This window comes from Bombus pascuorum, chromosome 3 (assembly GCF_905332965.1).
Source record: "Bombus pascuorum chromosome 3, iyBomPasc1.1, whole genome shotgun sequence".
Taxonomy (NCBI): domain Eukaryota; kingdom Metazoa; phylum Arthropoda; class Insecta; order Hymenoptera; family Apidae; genus Bombus; species Bombus pascuorum.
Window position 1 is genome coordinate 19,216,701 of NC_083490.1, and position 19,925 is coordinate 19,236,625.

At 32.6% G+C, this 19,925-nt stretch overlaps 2 protein-coding genes across 8 annotated transcripts; both read right to left on the minus strand.

The window, feature by feature from the left end:
* Positions 1 to 17: 17 nt before the first annotated feature.
* LOC132904816 (intraflagellar transport protein 80 homolog) lies at positions 18 to 3,687 on the minus strand. 6 transcript variants are annotated; one of them, XM_060955548.1, is made up of 16 exons: positions 3,491 to 3,687; positions 3,255 to 3,433; positions 3,041 to 3,151; positions 2,785 to 2,963; positions 2,614 to 2,703; positions 2,399 to 2,536; positions 2,205 to 2,329; positions 1,883 to 2,131; positions 1,635 to 1,798; positions 1,367 to 1,564; positions 1,140 to 1,290; positions 895 to 1,066; positions 707 to 829; positions 493 to 632; positions 281 to 419; positions 18 to 184 (listed from the first exon to the last, which is right to left on the minus strand). In XM_060955548.1, the coding sequence occupies exons 1-16, from the start codon at positions 3,583 to 3,585 to the stop codon at positions 86 to 88; spliced, it is 2,352 nt and encodes a 783-aa protein (XP_060811531.1). In that variant the 5' UTR covers positions 3,586 to 3,687; the 3' UTR covers positions 18 to 85. The 6 variants fall into 6 exon arrangements, with proteins under 6 accessions (XP_060811531.1, XP_060811530.1, XP_060811528.1 ...); XM_060955547.1 differs by having other exon boundaries at positions 18 to 202; XM_060955545.1 differs by having other exon boundaries at positions 3,255 to 3,687.
* A 128-nt stretch (positions 3,688 to 3,815) lies between these two features.
* On the minus strand, positions 3,816 to 19,160 carry LOC132904808 (multiple epidermal growth factor-like domains protein 8). Of its 2 annotated transcripts, XM_060955520.1 has the most exons (24): positions 18,637 to 19,160; positions 17,678 to 17,992; positions 17,436 to 17,599; positions 17,086 to 17,363; positions 16,822 to 17,006; positions 16,380 to 16,728; positions 16,074 to 16,285; positions 15,760 to 15,993; positions 15,354 to 15,641; positions 15,134 to 15,271; positions 14,804 to 15,048; positions 14,105 to 14,722; positions 11,111 to 14,008; positions 10,619 to 11,043; positions 10,205 to 10,548; positions 9,918 to 10,123; positions 9,570 to 9,849; positions 9,284 to 9,485; positions 9,187 to 9,213; positions 8,768 to 9,083; positions 8,500 to 8,675; positions 8,153 to 8,406; positions 7,673 to 7,860; positions 3,816 to 7,597 (listed from the first exon to the last, which is right to left on the minus strand). In XM_060955520.1, the coding sequence occupies exons 2-24, from the start codon at positions 17,880 to 17,882 to the stop codon at positions 6,743 to 6,745; spliced, it is 9,087 nt and encodes a 3,028-aa protein (XP_060811503.1). In that variant the 5' UTR covers positions 17,883 to 17,992; positions 18,637 to 19,160; the 3' UTR covers positions 3,816 to 6,742. The 2 variants fall into 2 exon arrangements, with proteins under 2 accessions (XP_060811503.1, XP_060811504.1); XM_060955521.1 differs by lacking the exons at positions 16,822 to 17,006; positions 17,086 to 17,363; positions 17,436 to 17,599; positions 17,678 to 17,992; positions 18,637 to 19,160 and having other exon boundaries at positions 16,074 to 16,322; positions 16,380 to 16,567.
* Positions 19,161 to 19,925: the final 765 nt, after the last annotated feature.

The following is a 19,925-nucleotide window of genomic DNA, read 5'->3' on the forward strand; positions in this document are numbered from 1 at the left end:
AAATATTTGGAAACACGGGTGCTTTGTACTTTATTTTTATATATTTTAATAAGTAATTTGTATAAAGAAAGATGCTGTTACGCTTTCAGCTATCCATTTCTTGCTTCGTTGTTTCATTTTTTTGTATTTCTGCTTCCGGTAATTCAATTTCGTCTCGCTTAAACGGAACCTTTTCAGTAGCTTCCTGGTGAAAATTCTTTGTCTCACTGCTTGGTAAACATATAAAAATTATGTGCAAAATATTCGATATTGTGCTATGTGATAAATTTATTCAATTTACTTGTGTCTTTGCAACGTTTGCCATATATTCAAGAAAATTTTGGTTCGTTTCTTTCTTATTGATTACTCGAAGGTATTCTTTTCTTGCGTTCAATACCTCATCCAGTTGCTTTCTGTGTCTAATCGCTAATTCTAATGCTCTAAATCAATAATTAATACATTAAAAATAGCAATATTTTTGAAAAATTGTTTTATAAATTTGAAAAATGGTACCTATTCCAATTATATATTTCAATGTTAATTCGTACAGCTTCCTCGGTTAGTCCGTTTTGCAAAAGTATACCTTCTGCAGTTAACAGATCTCCTGACAGAAGCGCCATTTCCGCTAATCTTTCTGTTTTGTTTGGTAGACTCTAATTTCAAAGATTAAAGGTTATCGGCTTATTTAGAAAATGAAGATATTTTAATCTCATGTTTTTATTATTACCTTTATATACTGAATATAATTAACTTTATCGTATCGCGAAATTGCTGCATATGCTTCTTCCGCAGCATCTAATTCTTTATTGTCAGTTGCCATAACAGCCATGCAAGTCCACAATACTTCGTTCTATTCATAATCTTTGTGTCAAGAAATTTCGATTTATTAGAAAGAAGAGGATAGATATTAATTACCTGAGCAATTCGACAAAGAGACAGTGCTTCTTTCCATCTTTTGTTCAGTATATGTTGATGAAGACTAATAAAAAACGTATAAAAGGAAGAAGCCACTAATGCTCCATCACCACGTCGTATCATTACCATCCCATTATAGACATTAGCCACGCTTGGCTGTTTACCAAACTCACTAAAAGCATTAATAAAACATGTATTGTTATTGAAAAATAACGAATCGCATTTTATACAATAAAGTTAAAAACCTGCTTTCTTTATCGATCCTTGTTTTTCGTATAATTTTACGATCGCTATAATGCACACAATTCGGACACAACCATACAGATAACGTTGCATCCAACATCGCTGCTAAAACATTTGCATCAGTCGCCCATGCAATATCTTGCGCCATAGCAGCTAAACAAATAAAGTGAATAAGTATAAATGTATTCCTAGCAAATTGTATAAATAAATATTTTTTAACACCGCGTACCTATTTTACATACTCTGCCAAAACCAGGAATTCGTATAGAAACTAGAAACAGATCTTTGTTTATATCGATTAATGCTACTTGTCGATCAGTTATTCCGCCAACATGATTCAACGTAACCCTTGTAATACTTTGAAGATGTGTGTAAGTCTGGTTTTCTGTTATAGGTTTATTATAAGCCACTTCTAACACATGAAGAACTAAAAAATTTTGTAATAATCTTTATATATTTGTACTTTCTCTTTTTTTATTTAAAAACTTGTTTCATACGTTTTTCGTTACTTTGCGATCGTATAACTAAAGTATCAGAACATAGCGATACACAAGGTGGATAAAGTCGTTCCTGTGTTATTCCTTTCCATTTTGGAGTTCCTAATAAACGACCTTCGTAACTGTACAATGACACGCTATTCCATTCAACTAATAAAAAATGCCTATAAAATAATGCGTTTATAAATTATTTCGTTTTCTCTTAACCTCTTAATATTTTTTTAATGTATAAAATAATTAATATCTACTTTTCTGCAAGAAGTACCGCCGATACACTAGTATTTTTTAAATCGAATATAGCGGGAGTATTCCAATTTGCTACTGAATAAACATGACACTGTGCTGGTGTAATTACAACTAAATAATCAAAACCAAATTCCAGCTGCACCACGCGATCCGATATCTCTAATGTTTCTCGTATTTCATTACCCACATTTCTGACTTCAATTACTTTTCTTTTGACCAATGTGGCTTCGTAATTATTCCATTCCAGTCTTCTGTTTTCCGTTCATATGAAATACGCAAGTATGTATATATTTACATAATATTTTATTTTAATGATTTTTGTACCTGTCTATTATATGTCCTGTTGATACAGTTCCATTACTACAAGCCATAGCTACTTGAGTGCTATCACTTGACCAAGCAATACTGTATATACTTCCAGAATTTATTTTTTCTAATGAATGAGACCACTAAAAGTATATGCATATCAGTAAAAAGGAATACATAAATATATAATAAAATATGCAATATGAACTAACTCCTGTTTTATCACAAAGTTTGATTGTGTTAAATGATCCAACAGCAAAGTAATCCCCAGAAAAGCTCCAGTTTACTGATGTAATAGGATAATCTCCTATGCTACTAGAAAATAGCTGAGTGCCATTAGAATCCCATACCTTAAATGAAAATTTAATTTCTCATTGATTCTTTCATTTGCATAATCAGATTTTTCTTTAAATTTTTCATATTCCACCTTATATCTACAATCTTCCCCACCAGAAATTATCAATCCATGAGTGTGACTCCAACATAAAACCAAAACCAGACCATCATGAGCCAATAACTGAAATAAGGTTTTTCTTCAAATATTATCTCTTTCTTTAATTGTACAAATATCTTATACATTTGTTAAATATTATTTAACCTTGCGAGGTTTGGAATTAGAATTAAGGGACTGAAAAGTTAAGTGAGCTCCCTGAGAATATAATACTGTCGTACAATCTGAACTCCAGGCAGCAGATAGTATGGGAAACATGCCTTTAACAACAACAGAGCGAAGCATGCCACTACGTGACCATACTTTTATCAAACCATCTTCACCAGCTAGGATTATGATAAATTAGAAATTAACCAAATAGTAATTACTCCAATAACTACCTCATCTAAGATATTTTAAATACCAGTCAAAAGTGCGGAGCCATCACTACTCCATCTGCCTACTGTCGTTGCTCCTTTATGAGCATCTATGCTCTTTTCTATACGTCCATTTTTATTAACTAAATGATATTTTCCTATAACAAAGATATCAAAGCTAAAACTAATAATATTGAAAAATGAAGTTACAACCAAAATAGTACATTTTAGTATTACATCTTTAAGTATAAAAACAAATACCGTCGGCTGTGGTAATTAACAGAACATCTAACGACTGTTTTTTAGTAATTAGCGCCGCATAATTTGGCCGCGGATGCCACTGCATGTCGGTCGGATAAAAATCATTAGGAAATTCCGTAACAATGCTAGAATGTGCGGTTCCACCTTCCAAATGCCACGCTATTAATAAATGATCCTCTCTAAAAAGGTAATCACTTAGATTATTTATATTTTTTCTCGTAAATACAAAATCATACCCGCATGAATAAATCTCTTCCGTCGAGCTCCATGCTACACAAGTTACCAAACGCTTATGACCATTACGATTTTGTGCAGATATTTTAAATCTCATTTTACACCTATCTGTCACCTTAATCCCTGTCTAAATGTACGTGTAAAAACGTTTACGGCTTTACGTAAAATTACCATGCACGTAACATCGAACAACATTCTATACATGTACAAATTCGATCGCATGTTTAGAGCAACCTTGAAGTCCGGGAATTTGTTGGTATATAGTTACTATAGTAACGGAACGTACACCTGCGTATTATACTTTTCATGGAATGAGAACTCATCGGATGAAACCCAATTTTACACACGTTTATTAAAGCTTTCTCAATACAACTCATTAATCTTCATTAGCACAACCTCAGATTCCTCCCCACAGTACAAATAAATCCACGAAGCTGGCGAATCCTTGTAGGGATGCCGGCACCCGGACTTCACAACCTTTTCATTATTACTTTTATAAACGATGGTGTCTCATAATGTTACAAACATTTTTTTTTTTTTTTTTTTTTTTTTTGTTTACGCGATGATACAATGCCGGCATTGGAAGATATCGCTTACATTGAATGCAATGTAAAAATTATACATATATAAAATAGAACATTTTGGAGATAACGCTCAGATCTGTACAACCGAGAAATTATACATTTACTGTGTATATATAGTATGTGTATACATATATATATATATAATATATCTCTATTCACGTAAATCTATATAAATGTACATACACGTTAGTTTGTATTATTCTTATACATATGCTTACAGGCTGTCGCGCAAATCTCGCGATGAATATTAGGATAGTTGGTCGCATGAAGATAAACAAATAAAATTGTACACCATGATGAAAATGAAACATGAAAATGATATGCTAGTAAGATAAGAGAGAGAGAAATACAGAGAAATATAGCAACAGATAACAAAAAAATAATCGACGTGATACGTGATGACGAGACTTATGAAACGAGCAAAAAAATACAAATAAATTCGGAGATTCAATAGACAGGATGTGCTGCATTGTCATATGCATACTTAGCAATTACTCAGTGTATCATCGTTCCTACAATCAAGGAACAACCGTGCATTCTTACAACGTATTGATGACATAATTAGAATGCTCCCAAAAGTAGTTTGAAAATTTCACACTGTACTTTTAAAAAATATTACTAATCCTATATTATTTGTTAAGAATAAATACGATAGTTTTACTCAAATATTACTATACATATTAATTATATCGCTGATAAAAAATAAATTGCGTTAAAAAAATTGAGTTGAATAATATATAAATCTTTTAGTTTTGAAAACTTTTTCTACAAATACAGTGGGAATTATTCAAATCATGTAACAACTATCCTGAGAAACAATCTGTACAGAATATATTAAACTCGTTTGATACTGCATAACAGCTTAGCATAAAACGCCTCGTGATATTTACACCTACTTATGTCACTACATCGCTCACTTTCTCAATTAATTTGCTTATTATAGTTATCCTAAGAGTATGCATTATTAATATCATTACATCAACATCCTATGTTTTACTTTTATATTTTGATTAATACGTAACCTTGGTTTATCATTTTTGATAAAGGACGCGTTTTGCTTTCAGTTTCACCAAATACAAATCATTATTGACGATATCGTACTATTAATATTTTTACAAATGATATTATATGGTATCGATGATTAACATTTGCAATGTGCATCCCTCATATTTACAACATTCTCTAATTGAAATCTTTTACATATCTATTGTTTCTTGTCATAAATAATATGTCATTATGCTATGACGCTCATATCATTCCTCATCAGTTTTTTTTTGGCATAGGAACCTTTTCGACGCACGCATTATCGAGCTTCTTTCTAATCAACTTTTTCTAATACTGATCGTTTTTTTAATTATGCGGATACAATTCATTTTCGATCGCAGCCCTAACATACTTTTTAATGTAGCATACAAACACATGAACATGTGCACTCATAGTAAAACAGATATAGCAAGATCATAAAATTAATTAAAATTAGTCACATGAAAGTATACTGATTTTAAACGTAAAAACAGTAATTTAAAAAGATCCATGGAAATATAAGGTGGTCAACATATCTGGAGCATATGATCAGTTTATGAATGACTTTTACAAATTCAAAATATTTCCATTCGATCTATGCTAAATTAATTGATATGTTTACTTAACATTTAATTTATTATCTTGCTATATCTCTTTTACTAAAATATGCGTCATATTTGAAAATCACCCTGTTTATTAACTGTTAGAAAATAGCAGTGCCAGTTGACATATTACTATCGTATTTTTGTTGCACTGCATATAATCTTAAAAGCGTTTATGGTGAAATATTGTATCATTTCAAGCTTTACAATTTGTTCGATAACTAATATTTTAATAATTCATTCATAATAATAACAACATCAGTTGTCTTAGTCACTCACTTAGATTTGCACATTATGATTGAGAATCTCATATTTATTAAATTTTTCGGCAATTTCATTCTAGATATTAGAATACAAACAAGATTTTAATAAGTAGAATAATACCTATAGCTGCCTTTTTTTATATTTCCTTTCATATGTATATTTCGATTAGATGGTAATGCAAAATTTCATAAAACACCGATAAAATCATCCACTTTCCTCAGAAGGTAGCTGCGAATGCTTCAAGACACAAAATCATGTCCCGTTACATAAAATTCTTCTACAAAATTATATAAATTACGAATTAATGCATAATTACATATCTTTATATACAAACATACAGTCTCGTCATGGAATGGTATGACAATATATATGTAGGTGTGAGTGTGTATATATATTATCATTTAGTTCAAATACACCTATAACTTTAGAACTATAATACAACCATCAGACTAACATTTCATATTACTGGCGGACATTGAACAATGTCAACGATGACGAAGGACAAACATCGTTATTAAAATTTAACAAGTGAAATCGTCGATTCGATTTACACAAGTTCAAAAAATATAAATGCTTTTCGTAAAAAGATTTTTAATTTATATGATCGCGTACCAAATACCACAAATAAGTCAATAATTAAAAAGATGAGATCAAACGACCGATAAAGATAAAGAATAAACATGATAGCTACATATTTCTTTTGCTATAGGTTTCGAGAGCATAAGCAGACTTAAAAGTGAAAATAACGAACAGATGAAAATAAATCTCTACAGAAAGAAGCTCAGTTCAACGCGTGACTGTTTCTACGTCTTAGGAACACTCTACTGTTAACTGGATAAACTCTGGTTAACAGTATTAATGAGCTGCCAAGAGCTAATTCAACAGGAGCTTGTCGACCACCAGGCAATCTAATGAAAACAGTAGCTACAGCAGCTACTCCATCGTCAGTAGGCTCAACTGCTACCGGTCTAACGTCACTGTGAACGCTAACTAATTTATTACGTCTGCTTTTCCGTTGAGGCGAGCTTGCATTACAATCGTTACCATCTCGGTCATAAATGATGGTAGCCGATGCGAATGGTCTTTTAGCCATATGCAACATCTCGACAACATGCCTTCTCCGCGCTCTTCGAACATCTGCCGCCTGTTTCGCTTTCCACGCGACTATGCAACCAGCTAAAAATAAGAAAAAACAAGAGAAAAACACAGAAAAAAAGACGAACAAATCGATGTGAAGTTGATCCTGTCGAAAAAAAATCATCCCGTAAGCTGCTCGACCACTGATTTCCGGATGTACAGGATCAATTGCCCTCAATGCGATATGAAATCTCGTTTCGTGAAGTTCATGTTTGTTCTGTGGCAATATTAAGATCAACCGATTCGTAAGGTTTCTAATAACCAAGAACGTGTTTCTATTCTCGATTGTTAAAAACGTAATCAAACCGTTTGCGTAGCGTTCCATCACAATGTATTGAGGACCGGTATTCCAAGTTGGTTCGGTAGTAGTGCCGTTCATAGCAAATGAAAACGTGTTATGGGGATGGAATTCGACAATTTTCATTTGGCTATGAGTTTGTTTATCTAACCATATATTATGTGGATCCTTACGCCATATAAATCTGCTATCCAATTCGACCTATAGGCAATTTCTGGTTAGAAGATATCTAATATCTAATGCCTTATAAATAAAAGAAGTATTTTAAACCCATACATCTTGATATCCAGTTGATGAATTTAATGTAACAACGAAAGAATCATCCCGAGGACTAAGAAATAGGTCTAAAGCCCCTTGAGTTACATCCAACATGAGTCTAATATCGACATTCATAAAACGTGGTTGTACCATATAAAATATCGTTTGACCGGGATTCAATGGTTTGGGTTTCATTTTACATTCATCTGTAATTAATGAAAATAATCAATTTTTACATCTGAATACGCGAAGATCAATAAAAGGAAGTATATAATTCATCAATAGAGAAATACGAACCAGATTCTCCTGATATAAGATGTTGCAATTTTAAAAAAATAATATTTAATTAAAGTATGTAATATAATAATATAACAAATGCACATAGCAGGCAGATTTAGAAAATATGATAGAATTTTTATATTAGAATATTTTTAAAATAAAATAATCATAAAATAATATCATGATAAAACTATGACATAAACCTGTTAAATAACCTACCTATTAATTGAGAATCAAAACACATCTTGTTCTCAATTGTTATAGTTTTATAACACTGATGACCCATAGTTGGTTTACCAACATAATTTTCTTTACATTTACTGCATTGCACCATCCAACATGGTGAGCCACCAGTGTTTGTACCCTTCATAGGTCCACTGGTACAAGTTGGATCACTCTCTGTATTATTACCACAATTACACTTTTCCCCTGTTACAGGATCACAAGTGAATCCATGTCCGTGGCATTCACAACTAGAAAAATATATTTTTTACGTAACACATAGAATTGTAAGTACATCTAGTGTAATAGAATGCAAGTAACAAAGTTCATATAATAATACTAACGGTCGACATACGTCACGAAGATCTTCGGTTCCTCTGAAATAACCAGTCATACATTCCCCACATTTGTCACCTTTCGTATTATTTCCACAGTTTACGCATTTTGCTTTAGCTACAGGGCCTTCAACTAATTGCTTTTTTAATAATTCTATAGACATCTTATCAATTGAATTTGGATCCTATAGAAAAATGATATTTTCGTTTCTAAAAACGTCGATATTTATTCTTATTTTTATATATAGTTGTAGTTTCAGTATGAAGAATAAATTACCGGTACAGTCATGCTTTCATTAATACATATTCGAGTATGCCCATTGCAATACTCAAGACAAGGAACACATTGTCCATTGTCCGCTGGATTTCCAACAAACAAAGGCAAACATTTGTCACATTGTGGTCCCATAGTGTTATTATGGCACTCTAAGCAAACATCTAATCTATCTGGGCCGGCACAATTGCTGTGACCATTACACTGGCACTGAATTGAACAATTGGCACCTACATAGCCAAAGTCACAACGACAAACATTTGGTTCTATACACGTTCCTCTAACGCAACCTTGCATACACATCGGAACACAAATTTTTCTAAAAAGAAAAAGAAAAAGATAAATTATGTATATGTATAATAAAAATGTTATAAATATAAGATATATAAACAAATAATTCAAAATTCATACTTGAACCTTACCTCCCAAATTCGTTAAATGATGATGGGCTGAAATAAATATAAAATAATTAATAAATTACCAATGCAATAAAATTAATGAAAAAGAAACAAAAGTTACGTTTCAGTTTTATATCCGTCGCCACACATGCATTCGAATCCTTCCTCTAAATCGAAACATTTTTCACTTTTTGGAGAGCACGTATGGTGTCCGTTCGTACATTCATTTTCTGGTGGACATCTTACATAATGCCAAGAAAATACTGGTTTTAATATTACATTCGGGATTAGCATTGTAACATTATCTAGGATTCCCAAAGACTCTAAATAATATAGGAGTGGTATGAATGCTGTAATTTTTCAAATGAATTACTAAACATTAAATACTACATATTATATTTGCTTACGTGGTTCAGTTTGAGGAAATTGTTGATCGTATAACATTCCACATGTTCCACCAGCTGGATGGTCTGCTGGTGCTTCAAGAGAGCCTTCTGTACATATTCCTTGTCCAGTTATATTAGCTGAATCCAGAGAACACCACCCGCAATGCGAGTGTTTCAAACATGTACTGCATTGTTTAAAAACTGAACATGGTTCAGGACAATGATCCATATCGGAACTACGTAATACTAGTCCACATACACCGCCAGCACAGTATAGAGGTTGATATGACGGAGAAATACACTACGATTTGTTAATTGATTGTAAGATTTCAGATAATTAGTTCCAGTTTCTCAAAATAATATATTTACTTCATTAAGCTGCGTCGACCATCTACATTCCCGCCAACCACCTTCGGCCCCCGTGCCTTTTAGACAACTTCTACAGTCTTTATGATCAGCGCATCGTTTTTCACATTGCGTACTTCCCATTTTAATACTTGATCGTTCAAAAATGTCATCTGGTACACAATTCCAATCGTATACGGGTTCTCCCGTTACTGCAAGTCCTAATTCCGCTATAAATGTTTTGAAAAATTAAGAATCATCTAAAAACTATTAAGCGCTTTGCATTTTTTGATATTTGTTTTAAGACTCACATGTTTTTAAAACCTGCCTTGTCCACACGCAACCTTCAAGGCTATTACATTTCTCACAATCACTTGCTGGACATTGTCGCTCTCCACATTGATTTACATCTGTTACCGATATTTGTCTAATATTGCATTTATTTAATTCGTCGCAATCTTTTTCGGACGGTATGCACTTTCCATTTGGACAGTTTGTACACCATTTACATACTGGCTCGTCATTTTGATAATATGGCCATTCTGCTAAACATTCTGTGCAAGTTTTAAAATTTTGACATTTTCTACTGACCATCCATTCTGAATTACAAAAAATTCCATTTGATCGTTGAGCTTGTGTGACGTTAATATCACATCTAAAACGGATATTTTTGTCATACAGTTGAAATCACTTATAAATATGTTCACCGAAATATAAAAATTTACCTGTCATCTTTATTAATTGATACTTCATTAGAGAAACAAAATGAAGCATTTTTTCCACTAATTGTGATAACAGAACAAAAGGAACATCCAAAATATTTTCTGCAAGTGATTTTGTCTGTCCAAAGATTACACAGATCTTCCGGTATGCTTATAAGTGTGACATGGCTTTTAATTCCACCATCAAAACCACCAACTACATATACAGCATTAGATTCTGGATCAGCATGAGTCATTGCATGAGCATATGCTGGTGGTGGCGGACTTCCAATAACTTCCATGTCTTTTGTTATTAAACGAATCCATAAATTACATGAATATTTATAAGCAATTAATGAATCAGAAGTATTATGTGGATTTTGACGACCACCAAATATTACCATATATTCATCAGTAGTGACAGCAGAATGAAGAAATCTAGCTTGTGGCTGTAATAAAATGTTATTTTTATTAAAAAGAAAAAACTAAATAATAATTGATAAAATATTTACTTACTAAACTACTTCCATCAGTAAGATCATCATCAAATGGTGGAAGTACAGACCACGTGCGAGTTTTATAATTCAATGCATATAATTTATTAGAAATAAATGTTCGATTTATCGCATAAGTGTATCCACCAAAAATGTAAAAACTATCTGACTTGCTATGGTATACAGTTGAATGACCATATACTCCTAATGGTCCATTTCCAATTGTATTTATTGTATCCCAAGCTTCGGTTTCTAAATTAAATTCCCATACTGTATCGAGGTAACCATACTTAGGACTAAATCCTCCAATTAATATTAGACTTTCTGATTCTCCATTTCTACGTAAAGTTAACGTATGTCCCGCCAAAAGTGGTGGTTCTCTCTTAAATTCATCTTGTATAATTTGCATCCACCTCTGATTTTGCAAACTAAATTTCCAAAAGTCGCTTAAAGTGTTATTCGATAATCCTTGAATATCTTCTTGTTTCATTGACAAACCACCATAGACATATATTTGTTGTCTACTATGGACTATTTCAGTTGCATGGAAATATCTACCTTGAGGCATCGTTGCCTCTGAAGTAGATTCTACTGTAATAGGCATCCATGTATTATTTTTAGTATCAAAAAGTCTAATATCATTTAAAGGACCATGACTAAGAGAGTATCCCCCAAACATCCATAAACTACCCCTTCTGTCAGCAACCAACGTATGACCAAATCGCGGTAAAGTTTTTCTCAGATGGTCTAAATGATCGGCTAAGTATTCGGAGTTAAACAGCTCAGTAAAAATTAACTGATGTTCTTTAATCTTAACTGAGCAATCACGTCCTCCATAACCAGGTGTACAAACGCAACGCCCGTAACCTTTATCGCAAATTCCTTGTTTCTTAGATGAAGTGCAATTATTAGGGCATATTTCGATATCACAGCTGATTCCTACAAAACCAGCTTTACATAAACAATTACCATTACGGCATTCTCGATTTCCGGGGCAGTCATTACATGTCATTATCAAGTAACTTGCATTGAAACCTTCTACTTCGTTCAATTGTTTATAATGAACAGTAAGAAATCCAGACTTAGCTTCTACAGTAACAGGATAATCTGTACTTTCTGTACAGTAAACACCTAAAAGTTGACTCTGATGACTAGTCGATGATGAAACAAATTGAGGAAGTCCATCATATACATAAACACTATTTTCTTGGCAACTAACATTAATATCATCATGTATAGTAAATTGTATGACACTTTGAGTTCCTGAGAGCATGTTGTCTGATGAAAGATCTGTTTTTGGACTTACTATCCAAAGACACTCTCTTGTTGGAGAATCTCCAAGGTGACTTTCCCATAATGATAACTGTGAGTGTCTGCTGCCAAGACCTTGTTTGCCATTTCCTTCTCCCCCAAGCATACCTCGAGACATACAACCATAGTAACACATTCCGCCATCTCTTGGATCGCCATAATAGCCTTTTTTACAACGTTGACACATATCTCCTTGTGTATTATCACGGCAGAAGCATATACCAGTTTGCAGATCACAGATGTTTAAATCTTTGTCTCCATGCTCATTGCAATTACACTTTCTGCACCCAAGAGGTGTTGTAGCATTGCCATAACTGCCTGCTTTACATTCTTCACAATATTTACCAGTTGTCCAATCTTGACACTTATCACAAATGCCTGGTCCTTGTAAGCAAGTGGAATGATTATAACAACCACAATTTGTTCTACAATCTGGCCCTGTCCAGCCAAGGTTACATTCACATTTATAGTCAGGCGCTTCACTACAGTAACCATTAACACATTTCTCATAACAAGTCTTGGTACAGTTTTCTTTGCCATCTCCATTGAAACCTCTTTTACACTGACAGCTAAAACTACCATGAGTATTTGTGCATACTGCATTGGGATGACAATCATGCAAACCTAAATCACATTCGTCGACGTCTGGACATTGAGCGTATGCCCAACCTGATTCATCCGTATCTAAAGTGGTATTTTGATATTCATTGATGACTAAACTACAATTGACGTGCGGCTGATTAAAATCTCCTTGTACACATGCTCCTATAATAGGGTTTTCTAAACTGTAACACCACCCACAACTTAATGAGTGTAAGCAGTTCGAACAGTTCGTGTGTCGACTACAGCTTTTGCATTGATCATTGCCTGTTAAAGATGATCCAGACCTTGATGTTACTCCCATTAAACCAGCTTGATCCATCCATTCTCGACACAAACCAAATTGATATTCAGATGTATATACCGAAAAAGAAAAACATTCCTGAGTGGCCTCACACCAGACGCACCTTCCGCGCTCATCTAAACATTGTGTACAATTTGAACGTTGTCTACAAGGAATTGGACATTGATCAAAACTAATAACTGCATTAGGCAGTCTACCTATCCTTGCACAACGAGCTTCTTCTGTCCACCATTCACACAAATTACTACCAACACAAGATTCACATGAAATATAATTAGAACAATTAGCACAAGCTGAAGGAGTGATAGTTAAATAATGCCATTCGCGAATAGGATTCCCATCTTCATCCCACTCTACATCAGCGACACAACTTTCCGTTTCGTTAATTGAACGTGAGAGACATTTATTGATGATATCACACCAGCCGCACGAAGAATCGGTTAAACAGTGAAGGCAATTTTTATATTGATGGCAAGAACCATTTTGAAATGGTTCGAGATATTCAAATGTAAATACTTTTGGATTCTCTGTTTTTTTGTTGTGAGTAATTTCCATTTTACTAGCATATGCATAACTTGTAGTAACCATTCTCTTCGATTCGAAATCTAATAAATATCTTCCTGGCAACAACATCATTTGATGTCCATCTGGCCATTTTGTTGGAATACATTGCGATGTCTCGGCAGTTAAATTTGCAACTAATTCCTAAACAAATTTAATGAAAGAATTTATACTCCATATTAACATACTATAAGGCAATTTAAATTGTTAAATTAAATTAAAAATAGATGTGCAATTTACCAATTCCTGAGGATCATCGCTTCTTGATACATGTAAAGTTGCACTATTATAACTGACACAAATTTTCAAATGCTCCACTGTACTATCCCAAAAAGATTGAGGTGGTCTGAGAAAGCCAATTAATCTAGCAATCATTTCTCCTCCAAGTGCTGATTCTGTTTTTGCTCCTTGCATAGATGGAACATTAAAATCTACCGTAGTGGCATTAACTATTGTTACCGAGTCAGGCTGACTAAAGTTTACTGGGGGTTTATATTTTAAAAATGTCAATCCAGGCCTTTTATCCATTTCTCGACATTCTTCAACTTTCATAATTTCTGTGCCTTTCGGACCCCACCATCCAGGTATTTGTGACGGTGTATCATCTCGAAGACCACAAACACCATAATTATCATCTTTATGATGACAACGTGCGTTCTGGACACACCACGTACAAGTTCCGCGATTTAGCTTATTCGACACAGATTTTTTTCCACGTGCAGTTGTACCCCATCCTCCACCAGGTTGGCCATGTATTAAACAAGAATGACAATCTCCAAGTGCAGGACAAACGCCTAGACAACGCGTCGTTTGAAGATTTGTTGTACAGTTACTACCAATAGTTCTGCCATAACATATCTAAAATAAATCGAACATTTTTGATATTAAATATTCATTACATAAAAAATAGTAGTTACGTTTTCTACATTAGGAAGATACCTCGTCTGCCGAACACCAACCACATTCTGGATTAGCTGTGCATTCCATCAAACTTTTATGCCTTGAACATATTTGTTCAGGTTCTACATCATCTTCATCTCCTGGTGCAAGCATTGGCGGTAATGTATATGCAAGCAAATCTGCATTTACGTTTCCATGATAACCACCAACTAATAGCAATGTATTTCCATTCCGCACATCTGCTGCATGTGCAAATACTCCCTGTTGTTTTGGATAACGAGAATCTAGAATATTATAATAAAAGTTTTAAGATGAAAATAATTAAGATTTTGCGTGATTTTTATTTTAACTATTGAAGTTTCCATTTACCTTTGTCATTTAAACCTAGTACATCATGGCTTACCCAAGCATGACAGCCTAAGTGATAAAGATACATCTGATTATCATAACAAATTTCTTCTTTATTATGTCTATGAGAATATCCGCCAAATACAACTAGGTAATTCCCTGAAAAATTTTTTTAATAGAATTTAATAGGTACTGCTTTGTAATTTATTTAATAACAATTACAATAAAGACATATAATTACCTATAATATTACAAGTATGAAATGCCCGTTCTCTTGGAACATAAGTATCTCTCAAGTGTGCTCTCGGATAATGAATTTCAGACCAAACTTTTCTGTCAAGTTGAAATACAAACATTCTATCTGATAATTTACTGAAACGTGCTACACTGGCTACTACTCCTCCATAAACTAATAAAGAATTAGTAGCATGATGATACACAGTGGAATGTGCAACTACACGTACATCCAATTCTTTACCACCTCGGGGATGTACTTCTTTCCATCTTTCCGTGGTTGCTGTGGGATCAGCTAGAATTGAAACAAATTTACCATAAATTTTTCATTTCTTTTTGTATAATAAAATAATAATAATAATAATTATTATTATTATTATAAATAATAAATATGCTTTGTTCAATAAACTTACATAAATTCAATTCAATCTTATACAAACTCGACGAAAATTCACCGTCAACTGTACTACCACCAAAAAGATAAATATAATTATTTGCTAAAGTAAGAGTATGCCTTGTTAATTGCGGTGGATAAAATGGAGAATTTTTTGCTCGTAATGTCCAGGTGCGTGTGTTAACATTGTAATGCCACAGTTCATTAGATAAAGAACCATCTTGTACTTTCCCCCCATATATAACAAAACCACCTACCAATTATATAATTTGTAAATCATACTATAATTGTGTTAATTCTTCTTTTCATATTTTGAATAGGTGTACGACTGACCGTCATATCTACAAGCTGCGTGACCATATCGCGGACTTGGTGTGGGTAATTTATCAATTGGTGATTTAGTAGACCCATTTTTTGTCTTAGATTCTTGGGCATATATGTTGTCTCTAATAGAATCTTCTGCACTTTGTTCTTCCCAATTTAATACACCACTTTTTATATGAAATTTTTGATAGGGATTTAGATTCTCAAGATTTCTACGATGTCTAATGTAACAATAAGTAAATAGGAAAATAGCATTAACTACGAATTAACATTACATTAATATTCAGCAACTATATTATGCATCTTATTTTTTACCTTGTAGTTTGCGCATATCGAGGTCTAGGACGTCTAGAATGTTTTCTCCTAAGGTCATCATTTCTTTCTATCCTAACTGTACTTTTACTTGTTTCAATATTTCTGCCTTCATGAATTTTTTCTTCGCGATCTTTATGGTCTGCACTTCTAAATTTTGACCAGTCATGTCCATTTTCTGCATTTCCAAGATTACGTGAACTAAAAGTATTATTGTCTTTAATGCTAGAAAGTACTTTCCACATAAGGGACGATTTACGAAGACCATATAATTCTTTTTCATCTGCATCTGTCCGTTTTAATTCAGTAGCAAGAAGCATAGGATCCAAATATTCTGCAGATGAGATGCCTTCTGTTTTAAACATACATGATAAATAATTTTATAATACAGCATATATTCAAATATTTGTAATTATAATAAGTATATTTATTACTTTCTGTTTACCTAGTTCATTACCATACTCGTCTTCCCATTGACTTGCGCTAAATCGATACACTTCCAAATTACTGAGTATATAATTCAAATCATAGCCACCAAACACATAAAGAGAATCAGTTTCTTTTATATAAACTGCAGTATGTGCTGCTCGTGGTCTTAATCCACCTTCTGAATGAGAAAGCCAGTGCCATCTATTTATGATATTTAATAATTAGTAAACTACTAACTAGTTGTGTTATATTTAATGCAATAATATATTTAGTAACAAACTTGTTGCCCTCAGGATGAGTTCTGTGTAATGAACAAGATTGTCCTGAGTATCCATTTTGACAGTCACATCGTTTTAAACCACACTCTCCATTATAACTACAATTATTTGGACAAAGAGCTCTGGAGCAATCTCTGCCACCCCAATCATTTTCACAAAAGCAAGTATTATCAATACATTTTCCATGATTTGTACAATTATTTGAACAATTTGTAACTGAAAATTCTGCATGGAAGCCATCCAAAACATAATTTGTATCACTGTATAAGAGTATTAACATCTATAAAAGAGAAAATAAAGTTACTATATTTTTTAATAATTATAAAATATGAAAGACTTCAAATTTACATACATAACCAGATGATGATGTCACTTGTTGTGGTTCTGTTTTTCCACTGAAACTACCTAGGAGTGGAGATCGAAAAGAATCTCCATCATAAACAAAAACATAATCATAACTACATTCTGTTCCCATGGTACGAAAACTTAAAGTGATAAACTGACGGCTGTTATTTGCTGCAAAATATATGCATCGAACAATTATAAAAAAAAAATAAAGAAATATTCTTACAAATATCATATTAAATTTTTTACCTTTTATAAGCCATTCACAATGGGAATCTTGAGTATAATTTGAGCCCAAAGGTCCATCACTAATGATCCCCCAAGAATCAGTAAAAACTTTCCTAGTTTTATCACATGGAATTTGTTTTGGAGATGTCTGCGGAGCTAATTCGAAGCCCCGCAACAGGCAACTCCATATTGTAATCCATAGTGTGGTGGACAAGACCCACCCCATTACAGTATATTCGCCTCACTGCTGCTTGATAAAGTAAAACTCATCATCCACGTTCATTGGTCTGTTTTTTGAGTAAGTCGGTTGTAAAAAGCTCATATAAAGTGTCATATCTGAAAGAATATGCTTTTCGTTATTTCAATTAATAGCATATAACGTAGTTTATTATTTGTTAAATATAATGTTCTTTTTCTATATAACAAGAAAATAATAATTATTATTATTATCAGACAGATAATTTTGTATGATTAATTATTAGAACAAAAACAATTGTATGCTCATGTAAATTAGTACATGTTTTTTCTTGAAACCATCACTATATCATATAATAAATATAAAAAAGCAATAACATATATATGTATTTTAGTTTATTAATAAATTAAATATAAAATTAAGAATTGAATGAAAAAAATTAAATTAAATTATTATAAATGATATGCAATAAAACCTTTTTATCATAGTTGTTTATACAAACATTTATTAGCCAGTATTGTTAGTTCTGTATTATAAAAACATGATGTACAATAATCATGCAAGCGTCAAACATCATGACTAGAACTTTACACGCTTATTAAATAAAAAAAAGTTAAAACAAATATTGATTCATAAATACTCTAGTCTAAAATTTGTAACAAGTAACAAGACAACAAAACACTATAATTTTTATCAATTGAAACAAAATCAAGAATAACATTCTTTAACTGAATAGATACGATAGAACTTCAGCTGCGATTGAATCAAAACATTATGTACATACACACACATACACGTCAAAAAAATCTGCACCGTGCTATACTTTGAACAGTTGCATTCTCTGAACGCCAGTTATTTTGAAAATATGTATCCCGATTATCGTGACTCAGATATTGTTATGACAAGCCGATAAGTAGTAAAATAAATGTGCAAATACAAACAGACAAGAATTATCGTGTAAACTCCGTTCAGCCTCGCCTGTTGACACCTTGGCTGTCTCTGCATACGAGGTCAGGGTGGGGGCTCTTCAACCGCCATTAAATTCCCCTCGTTTCGAATGCGGTCTCAATATTCGAAAGTTTCCAGGGACACTTCGATTGAAAAAACGCCATACAAAATCGCTTTCCGTCATAGGTTCAATCTGGTTTAATTCATGCCCACGTGACGTTGACCAAGTCGCTTATATATTTTCGCAATAAAAATAAATCATTCTTTCATAGAATTTTTACACGTTCGCTCTTTATGATATCAAGATGTAACTTAGAGATGGATGATTTTTTTATTGAATATTTAATTGTATTAAAAATAGACATATGGTAATTTTTTTGCAAATATGAAACGTTGAAAAATAATAAGCCGGATTCAAAACTGAATACACAAGTAAATTGTTTTTATTAATAAATGTCTAACTCTTTTTTTAAATATTTTATGATCTATAATCTAAATATATTATATTAATTATATTTAATCTAAAATTATCATACTTTTTGCTTTATGAAAGAAGTATTTATAGTCGAGTTATGTTTCAAAACCATGAAAAAGTAAAGAAGACAATACTCATACTCATACTCATACACACACATGCACGCACGCACGTACGCGCGCGCACACACACGCACACATATATGCGCACATGATGAAATTATTGATTTTTTATAATTCCATGCATAATTTTCGCAAAATTTAGCAAAACATTAGGTAGGAATTGTTTTGTGAGGACAGAGAGAGAAGAGACGTTCTAGTGGAATTTGTGTAGTAATAAATTTATAGATTAGTTGTAAACTTTAATTTTCGAAAACTAGCGTTCTTCATGAATATCTGTTGTAAATATTCATAATTTATTCTTTTAGATTTTATTCCGGAAATAAATATTGTTACAATAGTAATTGCATTCACATTTAAATAATTTACATCACAAAAATAATCTACTTTAGAAGTTAACATTAGTGTTATCACATTATGGTCGTATTGCTCACATTTATAATTTTAAATATATTATTATGTAATTAATATATTATTTACAAACACGAGGTATTAGAATCGTATATCCCGCTGTCTCTTACAAGTTGAATA

Coding starts and splice junctions, on each gene's coding strand:
- LOC132904816 (XM_060955544.1), bottom strand. CDS start 3,585: ATGAGATTTAAAATATCTGCACAAAATCGTAATGGTCATAAGCGTTTG. Junction 2,964..3,040: donor TGGCTCCGCACTTTTGACTG/GTATTTAAAATA, acceptor TCATAATCCTAG/CTGGTGAAGATGGTTTGATA. Junction 2,330..2,398: donor AACTTTGTGATAAAACAGGA/GTTAGTTCATAT, acceptor ATATACTTTTAG/TGGTCTCATTCATTAGAAAA.
- LOC132904808 (XM_060955520.1), bottom strand. CDS start 17,882: ATGGGGTGGGTCTTGTCCACCACACTATGGATTACAATATGGAGTTGC. Junction 15,049..15,133: donor ACTAGGTTTAAATGACAAAG/GTAAATGGAAAC, acceptor ATAATATTCTAG/ATTCTCGTTATCCAAAACAA. Junction 8,407..8,499: donor CTTCGTGACGTATGTCGACC/GTTAGTATTATT, acceptor ATATTTTTCTAG/TTGTGAATGCCACGGACATG.